At 36.7% G+C, this 21,878-nt stretch overlaps 1 protein-coding gene across 1 annotated transcript in view; it reads left to right on the forward strand.

Moving 5' to 3' along the window:
- LOC130243405 (raftlin-like) overlaps positions 1–21,878 on the forward strand; it is a 227,051-nt gene that overhangs the window by 13,778 nt on the left and 191,395 nt on the right. Inside the window, exon 2 of the mRNA XM_056475567.1 lies at positions 18,995–19,166. Coding sequence (XP_056331542.1) covers positions 19,022–19,166 — 145 coding nt within the window. The 5' untranslated portion in view covers positions 18,995–19,021. The remainder of the gene's footprint in view (positions 1–18,994; positions 19,167–21,878) is intronic.

Raw genomic sequence — 21,878 nt, forward strand, 5'->3', positions numbered from 1 at the left:
GTTATTATTATTATTATTATTATTATTAGTATTATTATTATTATTATTATTATTATTATTATTAGTATTATTATTATTATTATTATTACTATTATTGTTATTATTATTATTATTATTATTATTATTATTATTAATAATAATAATAATAATTTTATTATTATTATTATTATTATTATTATTGTTAATTTTATTATTATTATTATTATTATTATTATTGTTATTATTATAATTTCAGCTTTCTTCAAAAGCTTCTTTTGTGTTCAACAGAAGAAAGAAACTCTGGTTTCTAACAAGTAAAATGATGACAGAATTTTCATTTTTGTGTGAACTGTCCCTTTAAGTAAATCATGCTGTTGACTGTCATTAGTAGATTACATTTAGATTTATTTTAATTATAAATGGATCACTTTCTGGGGAAGTTCACATGAAAAGCATTTAAAAGCTTTCATTGTCGCTGTTGTTGTTTTTTTTTTTACTCTGAAAACAGTCTCACACTCTCACACAACATACGGTCTCGCATATGGACACTGGTGTGGGTGGTTTGATGAAAATCTTATTCACACTTGAATACAAAGGCTCTATATTGGCATATATAAAAGAACCTTTTATCATCCATTGAGCTTTTACACTGAATAAAAATGTATTCGCATTATTAAAATGTTTTTTACTGCATTCAGGTCTGTTTTGACCAGCAGGAGAGAATTTCTATGTCCAGGAGAGGATATACATTTCTATAAAATATACCGTTTTCAATTTTAGGAGCTTCAAATTGTACTATTTTTTTTTTAAAGAGATACAAAAACGATGTAATATGCTTTGCGTTTGGGTTATTTCTGACCCAGATACAGTACACTACCTGACAAAAGTCTTGTCGTGATTCCCAGTTGTAAGAGCACCAAATAATAACTTGACTTCTAGTTGATCATTTGGAAAAGAGGCAGAAGGTAGATTTTTCTGATGAATCACCTGATGAACTGCATCCCAATCATCACAAATACTGCAGAAGACCTACTGGAACACACATGAACCCAAGATTCTCACAGAAATCAGTCAAGTTTGGTGAAGGGAAAATCATGGTTTGGGGTTACATTCAGTATGGGGGCGTGCGAGAGATCTGCAGAGTGGATGGCAACATCAACAGCCTGAGGTATCAAGACATTTGTGCTGCCCATTACATTACAAACCACAGGAGAGGGCAAATTCTTTAGCAGGATAGCGCTCCTTCTCATACTTCAGCCTCCACATCAAAGTTCCTGAAACAAAGAAGGTCAAGGTGCTCCAGGATTGGCCAGCCCAGTTACCAGACATGAACATTATTGACCATGTCTGGGGTAACATGGAGGAGGCCAGTGGTGTAGTTGGGGCTATACGCACGTATACTCAGTATGCTTACTTTTTTTCACTAGCTGTTTGGGTATTACGACTTCAGAGGATCAATAATTGCGTAGACCCTCGGTATACTCACTTGTTTTGCTGATTAGACTTCCATAATTTATGTGTATTCGCATCCCTTAACTGAATACCAAATGTTTTTTTTTAACTCTCATCTTAATTTGTTACAATTGGTGCATTTTTGTTTATATTTTGCGCCATTCCCCGCCCCCTGACGACCTCAGCAGCTGCGAGAAAATTTTGTGAGTTTTTCAAAGTCAACTGAATGATGTCTCGCTGAAACGTTCTGGTAAAATTATAAAACAGTATGGGCGGGTTGGGTGGGTAATAGTACACCCCTTTTTTTTTAGGACTACACCACTGGAAGAGGCATTGAAGATGAATCCAAAGAATCTTGATGAGCTTTCTGTGCCATTCCAGTCGACTTTATTAATAAGTGATTTGAGTTTTTGCAGAGATGTATGGATGCAGTCCTTCTAGCTAATGGGAGTCAGACACAATATTCACTCTTTTCTCACTGCAGCATGACTTTATATTCTATACTGTACATTATTTCTGTTCTGTGACGAGACTTTTGTCTAAGCAAAGTCAGACCTTACTGTCCTAATTAAATAATTAAAAATGAAGGCATGATCATATTTAATTTTGCTAAAATAAGCATAATTTAGAGGCCTTTCAAATAAGCCACTTCTGATACCAAATGATCAACTAGAAGTCAAGCTATTATTTGTTGTTCCTAAAACTTGGATAGGTGACAAGACTTTTCTCAACCCAATGAGATCAGAGTGGATCTAATTAATTTTCATGACTGTTCCAAAAATGGTCAAAAGCAAACTTTTTTAATTCTGGGTTATAAATAAGCATACAAAACGGTTTTTGTTTAATGTTTTTGCCACAAACCTACTATGTAGCTATCACAGAACAATATAATACACTGAATCAATGCACTCTATGGCACTTTAAAGCAATTCAATTCAATTCAATTCGTTTATTGTCATGTGCACAGTAAGGCAACAAGTTTCCCTGTACAATGAAATTCTTACTTTGCCATCCACAGTGAAGTCATACACATAATCTACACATCATATATTTTGTAGATATTATGTATACACAGAATATACACATACAGTTGAAGTGAGGATTATTAGCCCCCCTGAATTATTAGCCCCCCTGTTTATTTTTTCCCCAATTTCTGTTTAATGGAGAGATTTTTAACACATTTCTAAACATAATAGTTTTAATAACTCATTTCTAATAACTGATTTATTTTATCTTTGTCATGATGACAGTAAATAATATTTGACTAGATATTTTTCAAGACACTTCTATACAGCTTAAAGTGACATTTAAAGTCTTAACTAGGTTAATTAGGTTAACTAGGCAGGTTAGGGTAATTAGGCAAGTTATTGTATAGCGATGGTTTGTTCTGTAGATTGTCGAAAAAAATTGCTTAAAGGGGCAAAAAATATTGACCTTCAAATGTTTTTTTTTTTTAAATTAAAAACTGCTTTTATTCTAGCCGAAATAAAATTTTCTGCAGAAGAAAAAATATTATCAGACATACTGTGAAAATTTTCTTGCTCTGTTAAACATAATTTGGGAAATATTTAAAAAAGAAAAAAAAATCAAAGGGGGGGGGGGCTAATAATTCTGACTTCAACTGTATACACATATATATACACAGAAGTGACAGAAGTATAACTATGAAATAATATATATATATATATATATATATATATATATATATATATATATATATATATATATATATATATATATATATATATATGAATGTAAACAATGTATAATACTGATTGTGGAGTAATGTAAACAGATGTAAACAATGTATAGTAGTTAATTGTGTAAAATTGTGCTTATTATGCAAAAAGTGCCTAGTGCAATTGGCTTGTGTGCAAACAACAGTATAATGGCCGGAGCAGATTGAGTGCAGTTGTATGCGTTAATAGTGCAAACTCAAAATCATAATTGAGTTATAAGATAAAATGGCATATAATCAAAACAACATTCAGAAGAAGTGCAAAAATGGTATTTTAGAGGAGCCCAAATTGCTTCTTCAATAGCACTTTTACAAAAACCCCACACTGACTGCGCTTGTACCATCAGAGGGTTAACGCCCGCTTCCTCAATAAAGGAAATTACATTAGTCTTGTAAAAATGAAATGGCATATAATCCAAATTAGGATCAAAGAAAGATGGAAAGCACGAGAGAGAGAGAGAGAGAGAGAGAGAGTGCGAAGATGATGATGAGAGAGAATATGAGTATGAGAGAGAATCTCAAAAGAAAGCGAATAAAGGGGAGAGAAACAGACTGGAGAGATATTGCTCTCTTTTCTTCTGTTGAGTATGAAATCGTTGTCAAGGGGCTCGTTCCCATGGCAATTCCATCCGCTGTGTCTGGGTTTCCAGCGCGGCTGTGCCCAGACCTTGGACGCCGAGCTGGATGGGTTTTTCTAGGTTCATGCCGAACAAAAGGGAAAGTGTCCCCCCGCCTCCCATCCAAGAGCTGCAGCGAAAGGGATTTTAAAGACACAATCTGTCAGTGTGTCTAGAGTACGGCGAGATTGAATTCTGCCTATAATTGTGGCTTTTATTGTACCTGAGTTCGTATTTTGCCTGATTATCCATAAATAAGCTAGGCTCTGGTGCTTGTAGGGCTGTAAATGTGGGAGAGCTTTTCCCAAGACACCAATTAACCCTAGTATTTGTCTAAATTATGCTGTGACATTTTGTTTAGACTTGACTTTATCTTTACCCAGGAAATGCGTCCTCGGGGTAAAACAGTGTTTTTGTTTCTCTGAAAGCTTCATCCAGAAAGTAAAAGTAGTCATGCAGTGTATTTTTTATATTCAAAGCTCGGTCGGGCATGTTGAAAATAAAATGAATCCATTAGTTGGTGTAAACCTTCCTCTCTGATACAGTTTAAAGTCTAATGTAGGGATGTACCAATACCAGTATCGGGTATCGGATCAATACTTAGGTAAAATACTCGTACTCGTATTGTACATGGCATTGTTTCCACCATCCTTAATTGATCATGCTTTTCAGATCTGGTTTAGAAAGGAACTCAGATATGCAAGGGACTTTTTTCAAGGAAGTCATTTCATGTCATTTAAGCATTTGACTAAATTGGATATTCCTAAATCACATTTCTTCAGATATCTACAGGTAGGAAGCCTAGTGAAAGGTATTTTAGTACACAGTCAGCTCCTCCCATAAGCAGATGGTTTGTGGAGATCTTTGACTTAAGTGCATCTGAGGGTGGTCTGATATCAAAGGTGTACAGTCTGATTCAAACAGCAGCCGCACCATCTTTAGATTTTTTTAAAGAAACAGTGGGAAGATGACTTAGGAAATACAGTTCCAGAGGCAGTCTGGCAATCAACAGTTAAGCAAATTCACTCAACATCTGTCTGCGTCAAACACGGTTTATTACAATTTAAGATAATTCATAGGCTGCACTTTTTCTGAAAGCAAAGTGTCAAGAATGTTCCCAGAAATTGATCCAACATGTTCTAGGTGCCACAGAGATGGGCCATATGTTCTGGATGCGTCCATTCCTAGGACCATTTTGGTCTGCTTTGTTTGAGGCTTTTTCTTATACACACAGTTGAAGTCAGATGTATTAACCCCTTATTTTTCTAAATATTTCCTAAATGATGTTTAACAGAGCAAGGAATTTTTCACAGTAAGTCTGATAATGTTTTTTCTTCTGTCTTATTTGTTTTATTTTGGCTAGAATAAAAGCAGTTTTTAATTTTTTAAAACCCATTTTAGTGTCAAAATTATCAGCCCCTTTAAGCTAAATTTTTTCCCAATAGTCTACAGAACAAACCATCGATAAACAATAACTTTCCTAATTACCCTAACCTGCCTAGTTAACCTAATTAACCTAGTTAAGTCTTTAAATGTCCCTTTAAGCTGTATAGAAGTGTCTTGATAAATATCTAGTCAAATATTATTTACTGTCATCATGACAAAGATAAATAAAACAGTTATTAGAGATGAGTTATTAAACTAATATGTTTAGAAATGTGATGAAGAAATCTTCTCTCCATTAAGTGAAGTTTCATAAACTAATTTCAAGAGGAGCACGTGATATTATGGAGCACATTTGGCCGCTCATCTGTAATCAGTAATAATCCAATCAGAGTGATCCTAGTTTACTATAAATGGATCATTTTCTCCCTACTGCTCTATCTTCGTTTGGAAGAATCCCCCCTTCCACCCCATCTCCTCCTTTTTCTCCCTTTTCTAAAGGGGGAGCTCTCGAGACCTACCTGATCTCGGATCTCCTGATATGCTTATCGACCGGGCGGGAGCCCTGGGCTCAAATATCTCCGAGCTCAGGGTTCTCTCCTGGGACAGCATGCCAAACCTGCTTTAAACACCAAGCATATCTAAGTGGGAACTCTTGAAACAGAAATTGGGGAAAAAAATAAACAAAAAATAAACAAACTTCAACTGTATATATGAAAAGGAGATACAACCAGATCCAATAATAGCAATATTTTGTTAATACAATTAAATGCACTAGCTTTCTCTTCTTTGTTGGCCCGAAGGCTTATACTTCTGCAGTGGAAGTCAACTAAACCATGGATACATACTAAATGGGTAGAAAATGTCATGGCAAATTTAAGGCTAGAAAAACTCAAAGAAAAAAATAAACTCAAAGAAATATAGCACTCAAGGCTCAAATAATAGATTCTTCAAAGTTTGGAATCCATTCCTGTCATATTTTGAGAACAGATTTATCCAAATACTTGAATTGTAAGCTCCCCCCCTCCCCAAACCGCCCCTACATCTATTTATTTTATTATTAATATTATTAAAATAATATTATTATTATTATTTATTTATCTGTTTATTTATTATTGTTTAAAGTGCACATGGAAAGAGCACAACATTGGACAAATAACAAAAATAAGAAGGTTAAAATGCATATTGACGTTGGAAGTTTGATCAGTATAATTAATTTAGGGGCAAAAATGCACATGGAAAGAACACAAAACTGGATGAATTGATTGGCGTATTGACTTTGCGTATTTGATCAGGATAACTATAGTTATACACAACACTATTATGAATTATATTTATTTTTTAAAATGTACATGGAAAGAGCACAAAATCAGACAAATAACAAAACATACGAAGGTTATAATAATGCATATTCACATTGGACATTTGATCAGTGTAATTATAGTTATACACAACCACATTTAAGAGGCAAATGTACATGGAAAGAGCACAAAATCAGACAAATAACAAAATTAAGAAAGTTATGATGCATATTCACATTGTGGAATTGGTCAATGTAATTATAGTTATACACAACACAATTATGAATTGTATTTCTTCTCTTTTTGAGGCAAAAATGCACATGAAAATAACAAAAAGATAGTAATAACAAAAGATAAGAGAGTTAGATTTATTATTTATGTTTTGCTTTTGGGAACAATACGGATTAACCTTTAATAGATTTGCACTATTAATTAAATATGTTTCGTTTTGGCCTGGGTATGTATAAAGTGCCTTTAGCTGTCAAAAAATAATGATCTGCATTAGTGTCAAAACAAAACAGATATAAAATGTATGTATCATTTCAAATCAATATAAAAACTTAACCATATGTGTAGAACTTCTTCAATTATAGTATGCAAGCAAATGTGATGTTAGATATATACATTGTTGAGAAGTCAAATCAAATGCAGCAGAAGATTCAAACATGTTATGCATGAGTGATAATGGATTATGCTGCTTTAGCTAGTGTTTAAGTGAAAGAATTGTAAATAAATAAATAAATAAAAATAGCTGGGTTGTTTTTAGGCCTGGGTGATTAATCAAAAAGTAATCGAAATTGACATTCAGAACCTATAATCGATCAAATTTTTCCAGGTCAATTTACTGTGTGGAGTCACATGACCCCACTCTGTTAAGGCTGAATTACACTTATTATATTGTGATTTTTATTTATTATATTATTATGATATTATACTTCTGCTACGAGCATGTGTACAGTTCGGCGCAGCCATCGCATACCCACACACCGTGCAAAAAAATGTACTTATACGTCACAACTACGCGTAGCGCAAGCTTTGTGATTGGTCGGTTTGGTAGCGGTGACGGTGGGCGGCGCAGAGAGTCATGTTTTAGGCAGTGTGTTTTAATTTCAGTTTCAAAAATCTTTCAATTGTAATTAGTGATGCTCGGTTTACCGGTAGTATCGTGATACTATGACTCCAAAATACCGGCAGTGCCACTGTAGTTTGTAAACGTTAGTAACGTCATTAATGGTTTATCTACTATAGATAATGTGGGAAAAGTCACTAAGATGCTCACATGTTTGTGCAACAATAGACCATTTTATTTGAATAATAATCAACTTTAGAGTTGCAATACTGTGAAAAATTCGCTTCTTTCATGGTAGCCTGTTGCACGTTTTTTATTACGCTTCAGTTGAAATACACACATCTGAATCGGTTCATTTCTGTTCCTGTTAATATGATTTATTAGTGACCGTGACAATCCCTTAAAAAAAAAAACAACTCACAAAGTGACGTTTTAAATTACTTTGGATTGTTACCTGATAAGACTGAAAGAAACTATAGAAGATAAAAACAAAATAGCAAGATTGAAACAATTATTGACCACTTATAGCCTAATTATTGACCATATAGCCTAATTGTGTTGGAGAAATGCCCTTTTCAAGAGTTCACACCAAGCTCACGATTTATACATAACTTGTTTGGCTTGCTGTCCCGAGAGAGAGCCCTGAGTTCAAGGGATCCTCGAGCCCAGGGCTCCCTCCTTTCACAGGGTGAGGGGAGACTGTGCTTAGGTCGATCTGAAACTCCCCTGCTGCTGAGGCCAAGGTGAACTTCCTGAGAGTAAGACATTAGAAAAAAGATTTAGGCTTATTTTATCTATAATATAGAGCACATTTGGATGGTGGGAGGAAACCGGGGAACCCGGGGGAAACCCACGCGGACACGGGGAGAACATGCAAACTCCGCACAGAAACACCAGATGGCCAGGTGAAGACCCAACGCCATTGGTATTCTTGCTGTGAGGCAACAGTGCTAGTCACTGGGCCACCGTGCTGCCCATTCTGGATAAAGGTGGAAGAAGGGGAGGAGGGGGGTTTCTTCCAGACGAAGATAGTTGTAGAGAGGAAATGAGGATATATATAGTGACTTGGGATCCTTTGATTGGAGGATCATGACTAGCTAATGTGGACCAGCTGGGTCAGTCATGAGGACATGCTCCTCTCGAAATTAGTTTAAAATTAAACTTCACTTTGTAACAAATGACATTTGGTATAATTTGTATCTTTATTTTTATGGGGTTTTTTGGTCAGTTATCTACAAAATAAACAAAAGGAATGAATACATTTTAGGTGAAGTGAGGTGCAAATAATACTTTTGGCCTTAAGAGAATTATGAATAACATTCAAGTAGCCCTATTATAACATAAAATATAGTATTTCTGACATTTTTTTAAATAATTTGAGTTATAATATAATCCTATCGCAATACTACTTGGTATCATGATACATCAGCTGGTATAGTATTGTAAGATTAATTAATGCTATCGCGACAACCCTACTTGTAATATCTGAGCATTTATATTGTACAAAACTTGTAAGTGAACTATGAGACAAAAAACAAAAAATAAATGACTAAAATAATCGTCCATCAATCGTAATCGAGTTAAAATGTTCAATTAAACGAGATTTTGATTTTAGGCCAAATCGCCCAGCCCTAGTTGTTTTAAACCAATGTTGAGAAAAACCCAAGCCATTGGGTTAAAAATTGTCATTTAAATTTAATTTAAAAATAACAACCAGTGTGGGTTTGTCCATATTTGACCCAACATTGGGTTACAACAACCTAGCATTTTTTGTGTGATTTATTTCTCCATAAGACACATTTCTGAACATAATAGTTTTAATAACTCACTTCTAATAACTGATTTATTTTATCTTTGCCATGATGACAGTAAATAATATTTGACTAGATATTTTTCAGCATACTAGTACTCAAAGGGACATTTAAAGGGTTAACTAGGTTAATTAGGCAAGTTATGGTAATTAGGCAAGTCATTGTATAACAGTGGTTTGTTTCGTAGACAATTGAAAACAATATTGCATAAGGGGGCTAATAATATTGACCTTTTTTATTTGCTTATTATATTATTATTATAATATTAGCTTTTTTATAATAATATTTTATTTATTATTATAATATTAGCTTTTTTATAATAATATTTTATTTATTATTATAATATTAGCTTTTTTATAATAATATTTTATTTATTATTATAACATTAGCTTTTTTATAATAATATTTTATTTATTATTATAACATTAGCTTTTTTTATAATAATATTTTATTTATTATTATAATATTAGCTTTTTTATAATAATATTTTATTTATTATTATAACATTAGCTTTTTTATAATAATATTTTATTTATTATTATAACATTAGCTTTTTTTATAATAATATTTTATTTATTATTATAATATTAGCTTTTTTATAATAATATTTTATTTATTATTATAATATTAGCTTTTTTATAATAATATTTTATTTATTATTATAATAATTGCGTTTTTTATTATTAAAAAACCTCTTTCATTCTAGCCGAAATAAAATAAATAAAACTTTCTACAGAAGAAAAAATATTATAGGAAATACTGTAAGAAATTCCTTGCTCTGTTAAACATCATTTGGGAAATATTTGAAAAGAAAAAGGAGGGCTAAAAAATTTGACTTCTACTGTCTAGTCTTTCTACAGTATAGTCCTTTTCTTAAGGCAGTCCCCCACAATGTCCTGCTCAGGTGAGGGGTCTTTGTTGTGACCAGGACGTCCAGGAAGGAAAAAGGAAGTCCAGACAGGAGGACTGCCTCATTCCTACCCCAGGAGTGCATTTTTCCCCTGCTGAACAGACAAAAGCACAAGACAGGAAACCGTGCCTTGTGTCGGTTTGCCTTATTTGCCACATTAAAGAAAATGGGTCAGAGGGAGAGCCGTGTTTTTTTTTCTTTCTTTTTTTTTTTGAGTCCCTCTTTAAGGGAATGCATTTCTAAACACGAGCTGAACCGCAGCTTTGAGCACAGCCGCAAACCGTGACATTGGAGTTTTGTCCTTTGCACGCAGTTATTGAATTAGACTAGTGACGAATATAAAATCATCATAGCTGGCTTCTCTTTTCACTGGCTCACTACAGTGAACATTGCGATTTCTACAATCATTTCCCATGGCACATGATTTAATGCGTCTCGCTAAAAACAAAGAGAACGCTCAGCAACAGTCCAAAAGTCTTAAGGAGACTCTCACGTTACATTTGTGTTTTGAGTGCAATGGCATATTGGATGTGAACTCTTTTCTTGTCAGTATACAGTGCATAAGGGAGCGGTTGCCAGGTTGACTAGAGAGACGGTGCTGCCAAAGACTCGTAGCGTGAAGCAGAACTTCGGGGAGGGAGTAGTCGCTCTGAAAATCATAAACATCTCCCACTTCCTCCGTCAGCTCTAAAAATACCTCGCCGCTTCATTTCATAACCCCCCCCCTCCTCTTCCCAATCTCTATCAGCTATGCAAATATCAGCCCCTCCAACCAACTTTGTTTTCCTCACGCACCGCACCACCCCTTTGGTTTTTATTTTGCTTGGTTTCTCTCTCCGATGGAGCACATGCTTAGCCTGTTGCCTCTAGAGAGCTCGCGTCTCGGCTCAAAACATGGAGTGATTGCTGAAAAAGCCACTTTGTGCTTGTTGTTATGTCAAAAATTGATATTTTAGGGGTAGTCTGTTATTTTTCCATCTGATGGAAAGATTTGAAAGCGAGCAGTTCTGCCTTTTAAGATGAATTATGGCCCTGATATGCTTACGGGGAAGATGTTTTCTGTTCTTCGCTAAAAGGCGACCTATTATGTCTCATTTTACAAAATTGTATATATAGCTCCAAATCAGAAAAAGTTGGCGCAGTATGGAAAATGCAAATAAACAAAGAAAGCAGTGATTTCTAAATTTACTTTGACTTGTATTTCCTTGCAGACTAGTATGAATACAAAATATATTTTATGTTTTGTCTGGTCGACCTTATTTCATTTGTAAATATACATTCTTTACTATCTTTTAGACCTGCAACACATCCCAAAAAAAGTTGGGACAGGGGCAGTTTAGGACTAGTAATCAGGTAAATTGGTAAATCATGTAAATTATGCAGCGATTTTAAACATTCATTCATTAATTTTCTTTTCGGCTTAGTCCCTTTATTAATCTGGGGTCGCCACAGTGGAATGAACCGCCAATTTATCCAGCATATGTTTTATGCAGCGGATGCCCTTGCAGCTGCAACCCATCACTGGGAAACATTCATACATACTCATTCACACACATACACTATGGACAATTTAGCCTACCCACCTCACCTATACCGCAAGTCTTGGAATTGTGGGGGAAACCGGAGCACCACCGGAGGAAACCCACGCGAACATGGGGAGAACATGCAAACTTCACACAGAAATGCCAACTGACCCAGTCGAGGCTCGAACCAGCGACCTTCTTGCTTTGAGGTGAACTTGCTGCCCACTGCACCACCGTGCAGCCCTGATTTGAAACAGGTGATTGTAATTATGATTTGATACAAAAGCAGCATCCAAGAATGGTCTAGTCCTTTAGGAGCAAAGATGGGCAGAGGATTGCCAGTTTGCCAACAAATACATGAGAAAATGATTGAATTGTTCAAAAACAATGAATTAAAGAAATATAGGGAGACATTTGGATATTTCACCTTCAACAGCGCATAACGTCAATAAAAGGTTCAAGGAGTCTGGAGGGATTTCTGTGCGTGAAGGACAAGGGACAAGCCTAAGCTGAACAAAAATGATCTCTGAGCTCTCAGGTGGCACTGCATCAAGAATCCTCATTCATCTATAAGCAATATCAACACATGGACTCAGGAATACTTTGGCAAACTTTTGTCCACTAGGCATGGGCAGGTATAAGATTCTGATGGTGTGATAACCTTGGGTAAAAACATCATGATATTACGGTATTGTAATTACTGCTCTAAAATATATTCGTTTTAAATGTCTGGGTAAAAAACAACAACTTTTTTCCACATTGAACATGGTAAATATATTTTTTAACATTTTAATTATTTTGGAACAGTAAACATGACAGGCTAAATAATGAAAATAAATAATTGAACACAGATTTCTTTTCAACTTGGAAAGGCATCTCTGGATATCTTTCTTATTTTTGGATAAAAAGTAAGCCACTGCCCTTTTCAGGTCTGGAGCATGCTGGATGTAAGTTAATAAGAGATTTGTTTTTTGAGATGTTTCCTGAATCATGGATCATCATTTATCTGGAGTGTCCTCTTCTACTGTTGCCCTAAAAAAACCCTCAATAAAATAGTCGTAAAAAACAACAACTTACAAATACCATAGGAACAGTATAACAGAAAATTTTAACGGTTTTAAAACCTTGAATTTCCAAAACCACTGTAAACCTTAAAACCAGTTATCGTCCCATGCCTAGTACCACAATACATTCACAAATGCCACTTAAAACTGTACTGTGCCAAAAGGAAACCCTATGTTAGCAGTGTCCAGAAGTGCTGTTGACATCTCTGGGCTCGAAGGCATTTGAGATGGAGCATCACACATTGAAAACATGTACTGTGGTCAGATGAATCAGTATTTCAGGTATTTTTGGGAAGAAATGGACACCCGTGTGCTCCGAACCAAAGAAGAAAAAGCTCATCCAGACTGTTACCAGCAACAAGTCTAAAAGCCAGGGTCTGTCATGGTATTGGGTTGTGTCAGTACTCTTGGCAAAGGTAACTTGCACTTCTGGGATGGCACCATTAATGCTGAAAAGTACATTGATAGTTTGGAGCACAATATGCTGCCTTCTTTTCCATGGATACCCATGCATATTTCAACAAAACAATGCAAAACTACATTCTGCAGGTGCTTGACTGGCCTCCCTGCAGTCCTGACCTGTCTCCAATAGAGAACGTGTAGCACATTTTGAAGCGCAAAATGTAACAATGAAGACCCCAGTTGACAAGCTTAAGAATTGTTTTCAGGAAGAACGGGACAAAATTACACCTGAAACACTTCATCACTTGGTGTCTTCAGTCCCTAAATTATTATTATTTTTTTTAAGTGGGCTAATAATATTGACCTTAAGGGCTTAATTTGTGCCGGAACATGCCAGATCCGGCACCTCTGAAATCTGATCCGGTACCTTATTTTACCGATCCCCCACCTCAACCGCCCTCCTCCCCCGTCCGCTGTTCACTTTGACTTTCTTCCGCGACTCCCCAACCCTCTTCAGTTTCATCCGCGACAACCCTTCGACCACCACCCCGCCCCCCATAACGCCCCCCACTCCCCGCTCCCCCACAACCACCTCCCACCCCCCGCTCCTCACTTTCGTCCGCAACACCCCTCCGCCATTCCAAAGCCCCACCCCCACTCCCCTGCCTCTGCTCTCCACTTTCGTGCATGACACCTCTACATCCTGGGGTAACATTCCAGATTCGTTACCCCATCTGTTCCAGGAACTCGCAATTCACAAATCAAGCACCGTTGACCTTAACATTGTTTTAAAAAAATGGCTGCTTTTATTCTAGCCGAAATAAAAAAAGACTTTCTTCTGAATAAAATACTGTGAAAATTTACTTGCTCTGTTAAACATCATTTGGAAAATATTTGAAAAAGACAATAATAATTCTCAGGAGAGTGAATCATTTTGACTGCAACTGTACTTCAACCCTCTAATGATTTGAAGTGCTTCTTTTATCCTCACGTTGCATAAAAGCGTCTGCTAAATGAGTCAATGTAAATGTAATATCAGCTGTGAACCAAACTCATTTTTCCTTTACAACTCAAAAAGTTTAAAATGGTCCCTCCCCTTCAGCCAATCGATCAAATTAGGGGAAAAAAAAGTAAAAATCCAATAGCTGATGTACGACTCTTGTATCCTAGATCCCATTTCCCCGATTGGATTCAGCCATGGATAGCTAAACGCATCCATTCATGTCCATGTCACTGGAAACAGTGATTCCTATGACAGTGTTCATAAATCTGCATGGCCTCTCGTCTGGCTCCTAATTAAAGGCGCTGTGCCGCTGGAGTTGCCGGCACGCTGTGCATTATTCTGACTCCTAATGAACAATCTGCTCCTTGATTTTCTGTGATTGATTCTCACCTTTTCATTCGAGCGGCTCACCTCATTAACCGTGCATTCTCTAGAACCCTCGGCCGTCGCCGCCTCTCAGATTATTCGTCCGGCCACTGTAATTAGACAGGAACATAATAGAGAGTATTCTTCATCAATGGCCCACCCTAGGTTTAATCAGCTGGTCACAATGGAATATTACCTGCTCGTGACTGTCTGCGCCTGTCACTTCAGATTTGGAAAAGAAGGCACTTTGGCTGATGAACAGAGAGCACTTTTGGCCTCTTCCATGGCTGGACGTGTTAATTCCCTGCCTGCCAGTTGAGAGATTGGGCTCCCGTGATGAGCTGAAGCCCATTTATGCCTCTTATTTATTTATTTAGCAGCTGATTTAGTAATCTAGTGCACCCTTAATTGGGTCTTTTTCTGCTTTTTGATGAGGCGGTACCTGAGTGAAAGGAAGTGGAAAACCAACGGCTTCCATAAAAGAAAAAAACAAAACAAAACAATGGAAGTCAATGGCACGTCATGATTTTTGCCAAGTATGATGCGATTTTGCATTACATCTATGTTGATCCTGGAACACAATTTTTGTTCGAAAATGTAATCCACACCTATTCTCTATCCATAAACCCAACCATAACTGTAAATTTTTCCCAAAATCAGAGGGGAATAATAACAACAAAACCTAAATATAAGCCTAAATTTAACATAAACGGTAAATGTATCCCTTAATTCTGATTGGCTGATTGGAATGTTGTTCCAGGATCAACATATGGCCCGTTTCCACTGAGTGGTACGGTACGGTTCGGTTTGGTTTGGTACGCTTTTATGGCCGTTTCCACTGTCAAAAAGCGTACCGAACCGAACCATACCGTACCACTTTTTCGGCACCCTTTTGAAAGGGTACCAAACACGAGAAAGGGTACCAAAAGGCGGAGCCACACGCGCAGCTGAACGCTATTGGTTTACAGAGATACGTCATTCGCTTACGCAACAAGCCAGAATGAAAACAAAAAACCCGCCATGTTTGAAAAACACAGCGAGAGATTTTAGCGGAATTATAAATACATATAATAACGGGCCATGGTCGATCTGGGCTCAAACAAACCTTGTCGTCATCTTGATGAACAGCCACAAATCCAAGAAGAAGAGCAGATTTACCCTGTGCCCCTTAGTTTTTTACGAGCCAGTCTGAGGCGCGAGCGGTTTTGCTTTCTTGCTAGCGCACGCCGCCCATCTAACATTATATCTGAAATAACAAACTTCTTGAGCTGATGATAATAACCTGCGCTTGATTATTGATGTGCTTTTAAAACCCGATCCTGTCAGACACTGACAAACGCGAGAGTGAAGCGCGAAGAAACAAAGGAGAAGCCGGGAAAAAAGGAGCACATTAAATACGGGCGAATGTCTGCTGTGTGTAGTTCTTCTGTAGTTGGTAACATATCGGAGACTGTAAGGGGCTGTATGTGTTTATATATGTTCATTTATTTAGTTATTTAATATAATTACAGACGTTACAGTAGGCTGTTTCGCACTGTCATTGATCTTCAGTTATAATCAACTCATGTTCATTGAAAAGTTAGTAATAAACATTATACAGAAGTATTTATGTGTATGAAGCATCTGTTTTGTGAGAAGTGCTTCTCATATGATATGTGAACGACCCATACAGCTTTATTGTAGACATTTCCTCGAGCCAGAATGACGTCGACTGAAACTTTCTGTCATACACCACGCCCACCAAAAGGGTACCCTTGTTAGAGCCTGATAAAGGTGAGCCGTACCAAACTGAACCGTACCGTACCGTACCAGTCAGTGGAAACGAGCCAATAGATGTTAATCCAAGAACATGTCCCTACTTGGTGAAATCAGGTTGACGGAAATCAATGCACCCTTTTCACAAGATTGTTATGGTCACTGTTTAACGGTCATCAGCATCTTATATCCTTGAACGTTTATAATATTTAGATTTTAAAAACAGTATGAAAATTTATATGTATTTATGTATGTATTATATAATCTTTGCATACATTTACTTATAACTAACCGCATATATGCGATGTATTTGTAATGCTGTCTCTATGGGTGGGACAGTAAATTTGTCATTGTTTTCTCTTCTGGCTGCCGAAATCAGCCTCATGCAATTGTTTTCCTTTTTTTGAAAGTCTTCATTACACCATCGTGGACCCAGCAGGCACAGTTTGTCAACATGACGTCAGATTAATGTTGTATCCCGACGTTGTGGGGACATTGCATTTTAATTGGAAATTAAAATCACGTTGACGTCAGAACCCAATGTCAGGCCGACGTCAATGTCCAATATCCAACCTAAAATCAACCAAATATCAAAGTCTAAAGATGTTACGACTTGATGTTGTATGGACGTTACCACTATGATGTCTATCAGACGTTGGATTCTGGTTGCCAAAACTGACAAATAAATGTCAGTATTTGACGTCAATATAGAGATCTGCGCAGGACTGATCTTTTAGTCCCGCTCCCGCCTGAATTTATTCCGCACCCGTCCGCTCCCGCTGTATATTCAGCCTTTGTTAACCCGCTGCCCACTTTGAATAATTTTCTACCCAACCCGACCGTTCCTGCTAAGTTTAGATCTGGTTTCCAAAATCACACTTTAAAACTGGGCACTACCAAAAGAGAGAGAGATAACAGATAAAAATGTAGGTTGTGCAAGGATTGTAGGCTAAATGTTTTGTTTGCCCCTTTGTGATGAGACATGAGTGCCGCATGACGTGCGGTGAGGTTTGTGGCTGGTAAGGGACTGACTTCTTTAAGTCAGATTGCACTCGTTATATTTGCCTACTACCGATTGTGTTTCATATATCATATCAGCGTATTGCTATACACATAGCAGGTACATATTGGGCCAAGGACGAATGTAAAATGTATACCGATTAAATATGCTTCCCAAAAAACACCCAGGTACAGAGTCCAGACAGCCTATAACAAGTGATACACACAGCACCACGGCGGATACATGCTCTCTCTCTTTCTATCTCTCAGGAGCGCTATATTGTTAGACTGAACTCTTACGTTCAAATTACACCAGAGTTACCGACCGCTACCGCGTTTTATTTGGAAATCATTCGGAAATGTATTCCCGCGCCGCAAGAAATCACCTCGGGTCCCACAGCTCCTGTGGTATAGCCGTGGGAATGCAGACCTCTACATCAATATGACGTTAGTTTAGGATGTTAGCTCGACGTTGGATTTTGGTCACTTTCCAGCAAAACCTAAAATCAACCAAATATCAACGTCATTTGATGTCGTTCTTCAACGTCAAAATAACATTGTACTTCGATGCTGGCTAGACATTGAACTTTGGTCTTCTAACGTCACAAGCTAAATCTAAGCTAATATTAACGTCTTATGATGTTGTGTGCCTGCTAGGGAGTTTTTCTTTCATTATTTCAGCAAATAGGTTTGTAAAAAATATATATTTGTTGTACTCTCCCATCACTTCACTTTAAGTTTATCGAACTATGATGACTTCCGCTACTGAGAAACCTGGAGTTGTGAAAAGGGTCCATAGTTACCTGTTTCTAACATTTAGAAAAATATCTGTTTGTTGTTGTTGTTGTTGTTTTTTAAAAGAAGAATTAAACTCTTATAGATTTGTAACAAGTGAAGAGTGAGTAATCATTTTTGGGTGAACCATCCCTTTAATGGCAGGTCTTTAAAGTCAGCATGAATTGGAAGTTAAGACTCTCCATTTTCCCTCCATCGTGACGTACGTTCACTTGAAAAACACTTTTATTGTTGTTGTTGTGCGCATGGAAGCAAATTAGGGTGAGACATGGGAAAATTGACAAACGAATTTCCTCATGGGAAGCACCTGAATGAAGGCAACATAAATGGATGTAGACAAAATGAGATCAAAGACAGTCAGTGAAATTAAAATGGCAGTTTTTTGTGGGTTTTGTAGTCGTGTCTTTTGGTTTAAGGACATTGATATTCTAGTGTACCTGTGAGCTGACTCTGTCTGGAAGTTGCACTGCTTGTATCTCATCCATATTAAACACTAAGCCTTGCATACTGTGTGTACAGTGGCTAAAAGTACTGTTGACCACAGTACATGCAAACTGCTTTATTATATAATAAATACATATGATTAAAGATGACACTAATAATAATAAAAAAGGAACTTATTAACCTATGAGTAATCTACATTAGCAACATACTTTGTTTATTCGTATTTCTATTAGTAATTTATTGTCATTAATTTTTTTGGAGGCTTTATTTTTTTGTTTTTATTGTAGGTTGATTTTTGTGATTTCATTGAACCTTTAAATGAGTCTGCAGCAGTTCTGTTCTGAACATTTAAGACATCGTCTGACCATGTCTTTTTATCCTAGGCTTAAGTGTACACTCACTGGACAGAAATGGGCTGCGGCTTGAGGAAGCTCCGTCAGGCGGAAGACAACAGTCCGGGAAAGATTTACTCCACCCTCAAGAGACCGCAGGTGGAGACCAAGACCGGCATCTCCTACACATACAACCACCTGGATTTCGTGGTGGGCAAAGACGGTAAGATATTTCTCATGTCTCTATGAGCACGCTCTGATATCCAGTTGCTTTCAAAAGAGACGATCGGCAGAGTTAGAAATGGTGAGGTAGGGATAATCTGCAAGTAACTTTTTAAAAAGGAAATCAAGCTGAGATTCTCCAGAAATGTTCCTTGATTCTTTGCCGCTGCGCAAATCCCCGGAGTGATGACACTTGCAAATGACAAACCCCAAATCCTAGCAGAATAATGTGTGCGTATGTCTGTGTGTGTGTGTCACAGCTGCTGGTAATAGCGCAGACTCTACCTTCTCCTGTGAGGCTCTCAGGTGCCGTTTTTTATCATTTTAATCAAGTTTTCATCCTAACAAGAAGCAAATCTTCTGAAAAATTTAAAAAAGATGAAAAAAAATCCCAAATTTCCATCTATTTCCATCAGTTGTTACTCTTTTGCACAAGTCAAAAACCATCTCAAAAATCCAACCAATCATTGAATCAATCCATCCATCCATCCATCCATCCATAAATCCATCCATCCATCCATCCATCCATCCATCCATCCGTCACTCAATTGACCAATCCATCCATCCATCCATTCACTCATCCAGTCCATCAATCCATTAATCAATCAATCAATCAATCAATCCATCCATCATCCTTGTTTTTTATCATTTAAATTAAGTTTCCATCCTAACATGAAGCAAATATTTTAAAAAATTTCCAAAAAATAGAAAAAAAAATCCCAAATTTCCATCTATTTCCATTAAGTTGTTAGAGTGGCTGGCTGAAATATTGGTAACCTAGTAACCAACAGTAAACAAGGCAGGCATAATAACAAGGAGTTGCATAGATGTAATGTTTATTCAAAAAACATCTCAAAAATCCATCCACACATCAATCAGTCAACCAACCAACCAATCAACTCATCCCTGTTTTTAAAGTCGAAAACCACCTCAATTCCAAAATTCCATCCGTCAATTAATCTATCAATCAATCAATCATTTATGAATTATTCCACGGGTTCCCAACTTTTCAACCCGCGATTCCCAAACAAAACAATGCAAGTGACTCGTGACCCCCAATATTCTCTGAGGTGGTTATAGCTATATAATCCTTGCACACAACATATCAATAGGCCCAAGTCTATTCATCATTTAATTTTGGAGAATGCCACTCGGTGACCATCCTCCATGTTTAGTTGTGGCCTGTATTTATTTTTAATGTATGTGAGGGCTGTAAAGATGTCAGAAAGTTTAACCTACAAATCCTCGAAGTTTAATCGAAAGACTGATGGCTTTTAATTTACATGTGGTTTTTAATGTTTATTATTAACATGTTAACAATATTACTATTAACTACTTTTTTGTTCTTTAGTATGGTCATTCTAAAAGATTAATACAATGAATTAGTTTTTTTGGAAATCGCTAAGCGACCCCTCCTCATTCTCCCAAGACCACCCGGGTGGTGCCGACCCCCACTTTGGGAACCACTGAATCAATCGACCATTCCATCATCCATCCATCCATCCATCCATCCATCCATCCATCCATCCTTCCATCCATCCATCCACCAACCAAGCAACCAACCAACCAACCAAGCAACCAACCATCCATCCATCCATCCATCCATATATCCATCCATTCATCCATCCAACCAACCAATCCACTCATCCCTGTTTTTTATCATTTTAAATCAAGTTTCCATCGTAACCTGAAGCAAATCTTTTCGGAAAAAGAGAAGAAAAATCCAAAACTTCCATCTTTTTCCATTAAGTTGTTAGAGTGGCTGACTGTCGTATTGGTAACCTAGTAACCAACAGTAAACATGGCAAGCATAATTACAAAGAGTTGCATGAATGTATGTTCACTACATCAGAGTTTATTCAGCTAATACGTTTCCATCTCTCATTATTCTCATGAACCCTTTTTCACACAAGTCAAAAACCATTTCAAAAATCTGTCCCATTCATCCAGTCCATCCATCCATCCATCCATCCATCCATCCATCCATCAATTAATTCATCAATTAATTCATCAATCATTCCATCCATCCATAAATCAATCAATTGATCCATCCATCCATCCATCCATCCATCAATTAATGCATCAATCAGTCCATCCATCAATCAATTGACCAATCCATTCATCCATCCATCAATTAACCAATCAATCAATCAATCAATCAGTCAATCAATCAATCCACCCATCCATCCAATCATCAATCCATCCACTCATCCCTGTTTTATCATTTTAAATCAGATATTTAAAGTAACATGATGAAAATCTTTTCCCAAATTTCAATCTATTTCACACAAGTCATAAACCACATCAAAAATCTATCCAATTCATCCAATCTGTCCATCCATTCATCAATTAATTAATCAATCAATCCAGCCACCCATAAATCAATCAATTGATCTATCCATTCATCCATCAATTAATCCATCAATCAGTTCATCCATCCATCCATCAATTAATCCATTAATCAGTCCATCTATCCATCAATCAATCGACTAATCTGTCCATCCATCCACTCATCCCTGTTTTTATTATTTAAATCAGGTCTTCAAAGTAACATGAAGTGAATCTTTTTCAGAATTTGCACAAAAAAAAAAAAAATCCCAAATATTCAAATATTTCCACCAAGTAGAGTGGCTGACTGTAGTATTGGTAACCTAATAGCCAACAGTAAACATGGCAAGTGTAATAAGAAGGAGTTGCATGGATATATGTTCGC

The sequence above is a fragment of the Danio aesculapii genome, chromosome 16 (genome assembly GCF_903798145.1).
Source record: "Danio aesculapii chromosome 16, fDanAes4.1, whole genome shotgun sequence".
NCBI classification, from domain to species: domain Eukaryota; kingdom Metazoa; phylum Chordata; class Actinopteri; order Cypriniformes; family Danionidae; genus Danio; species Danio aesculapii.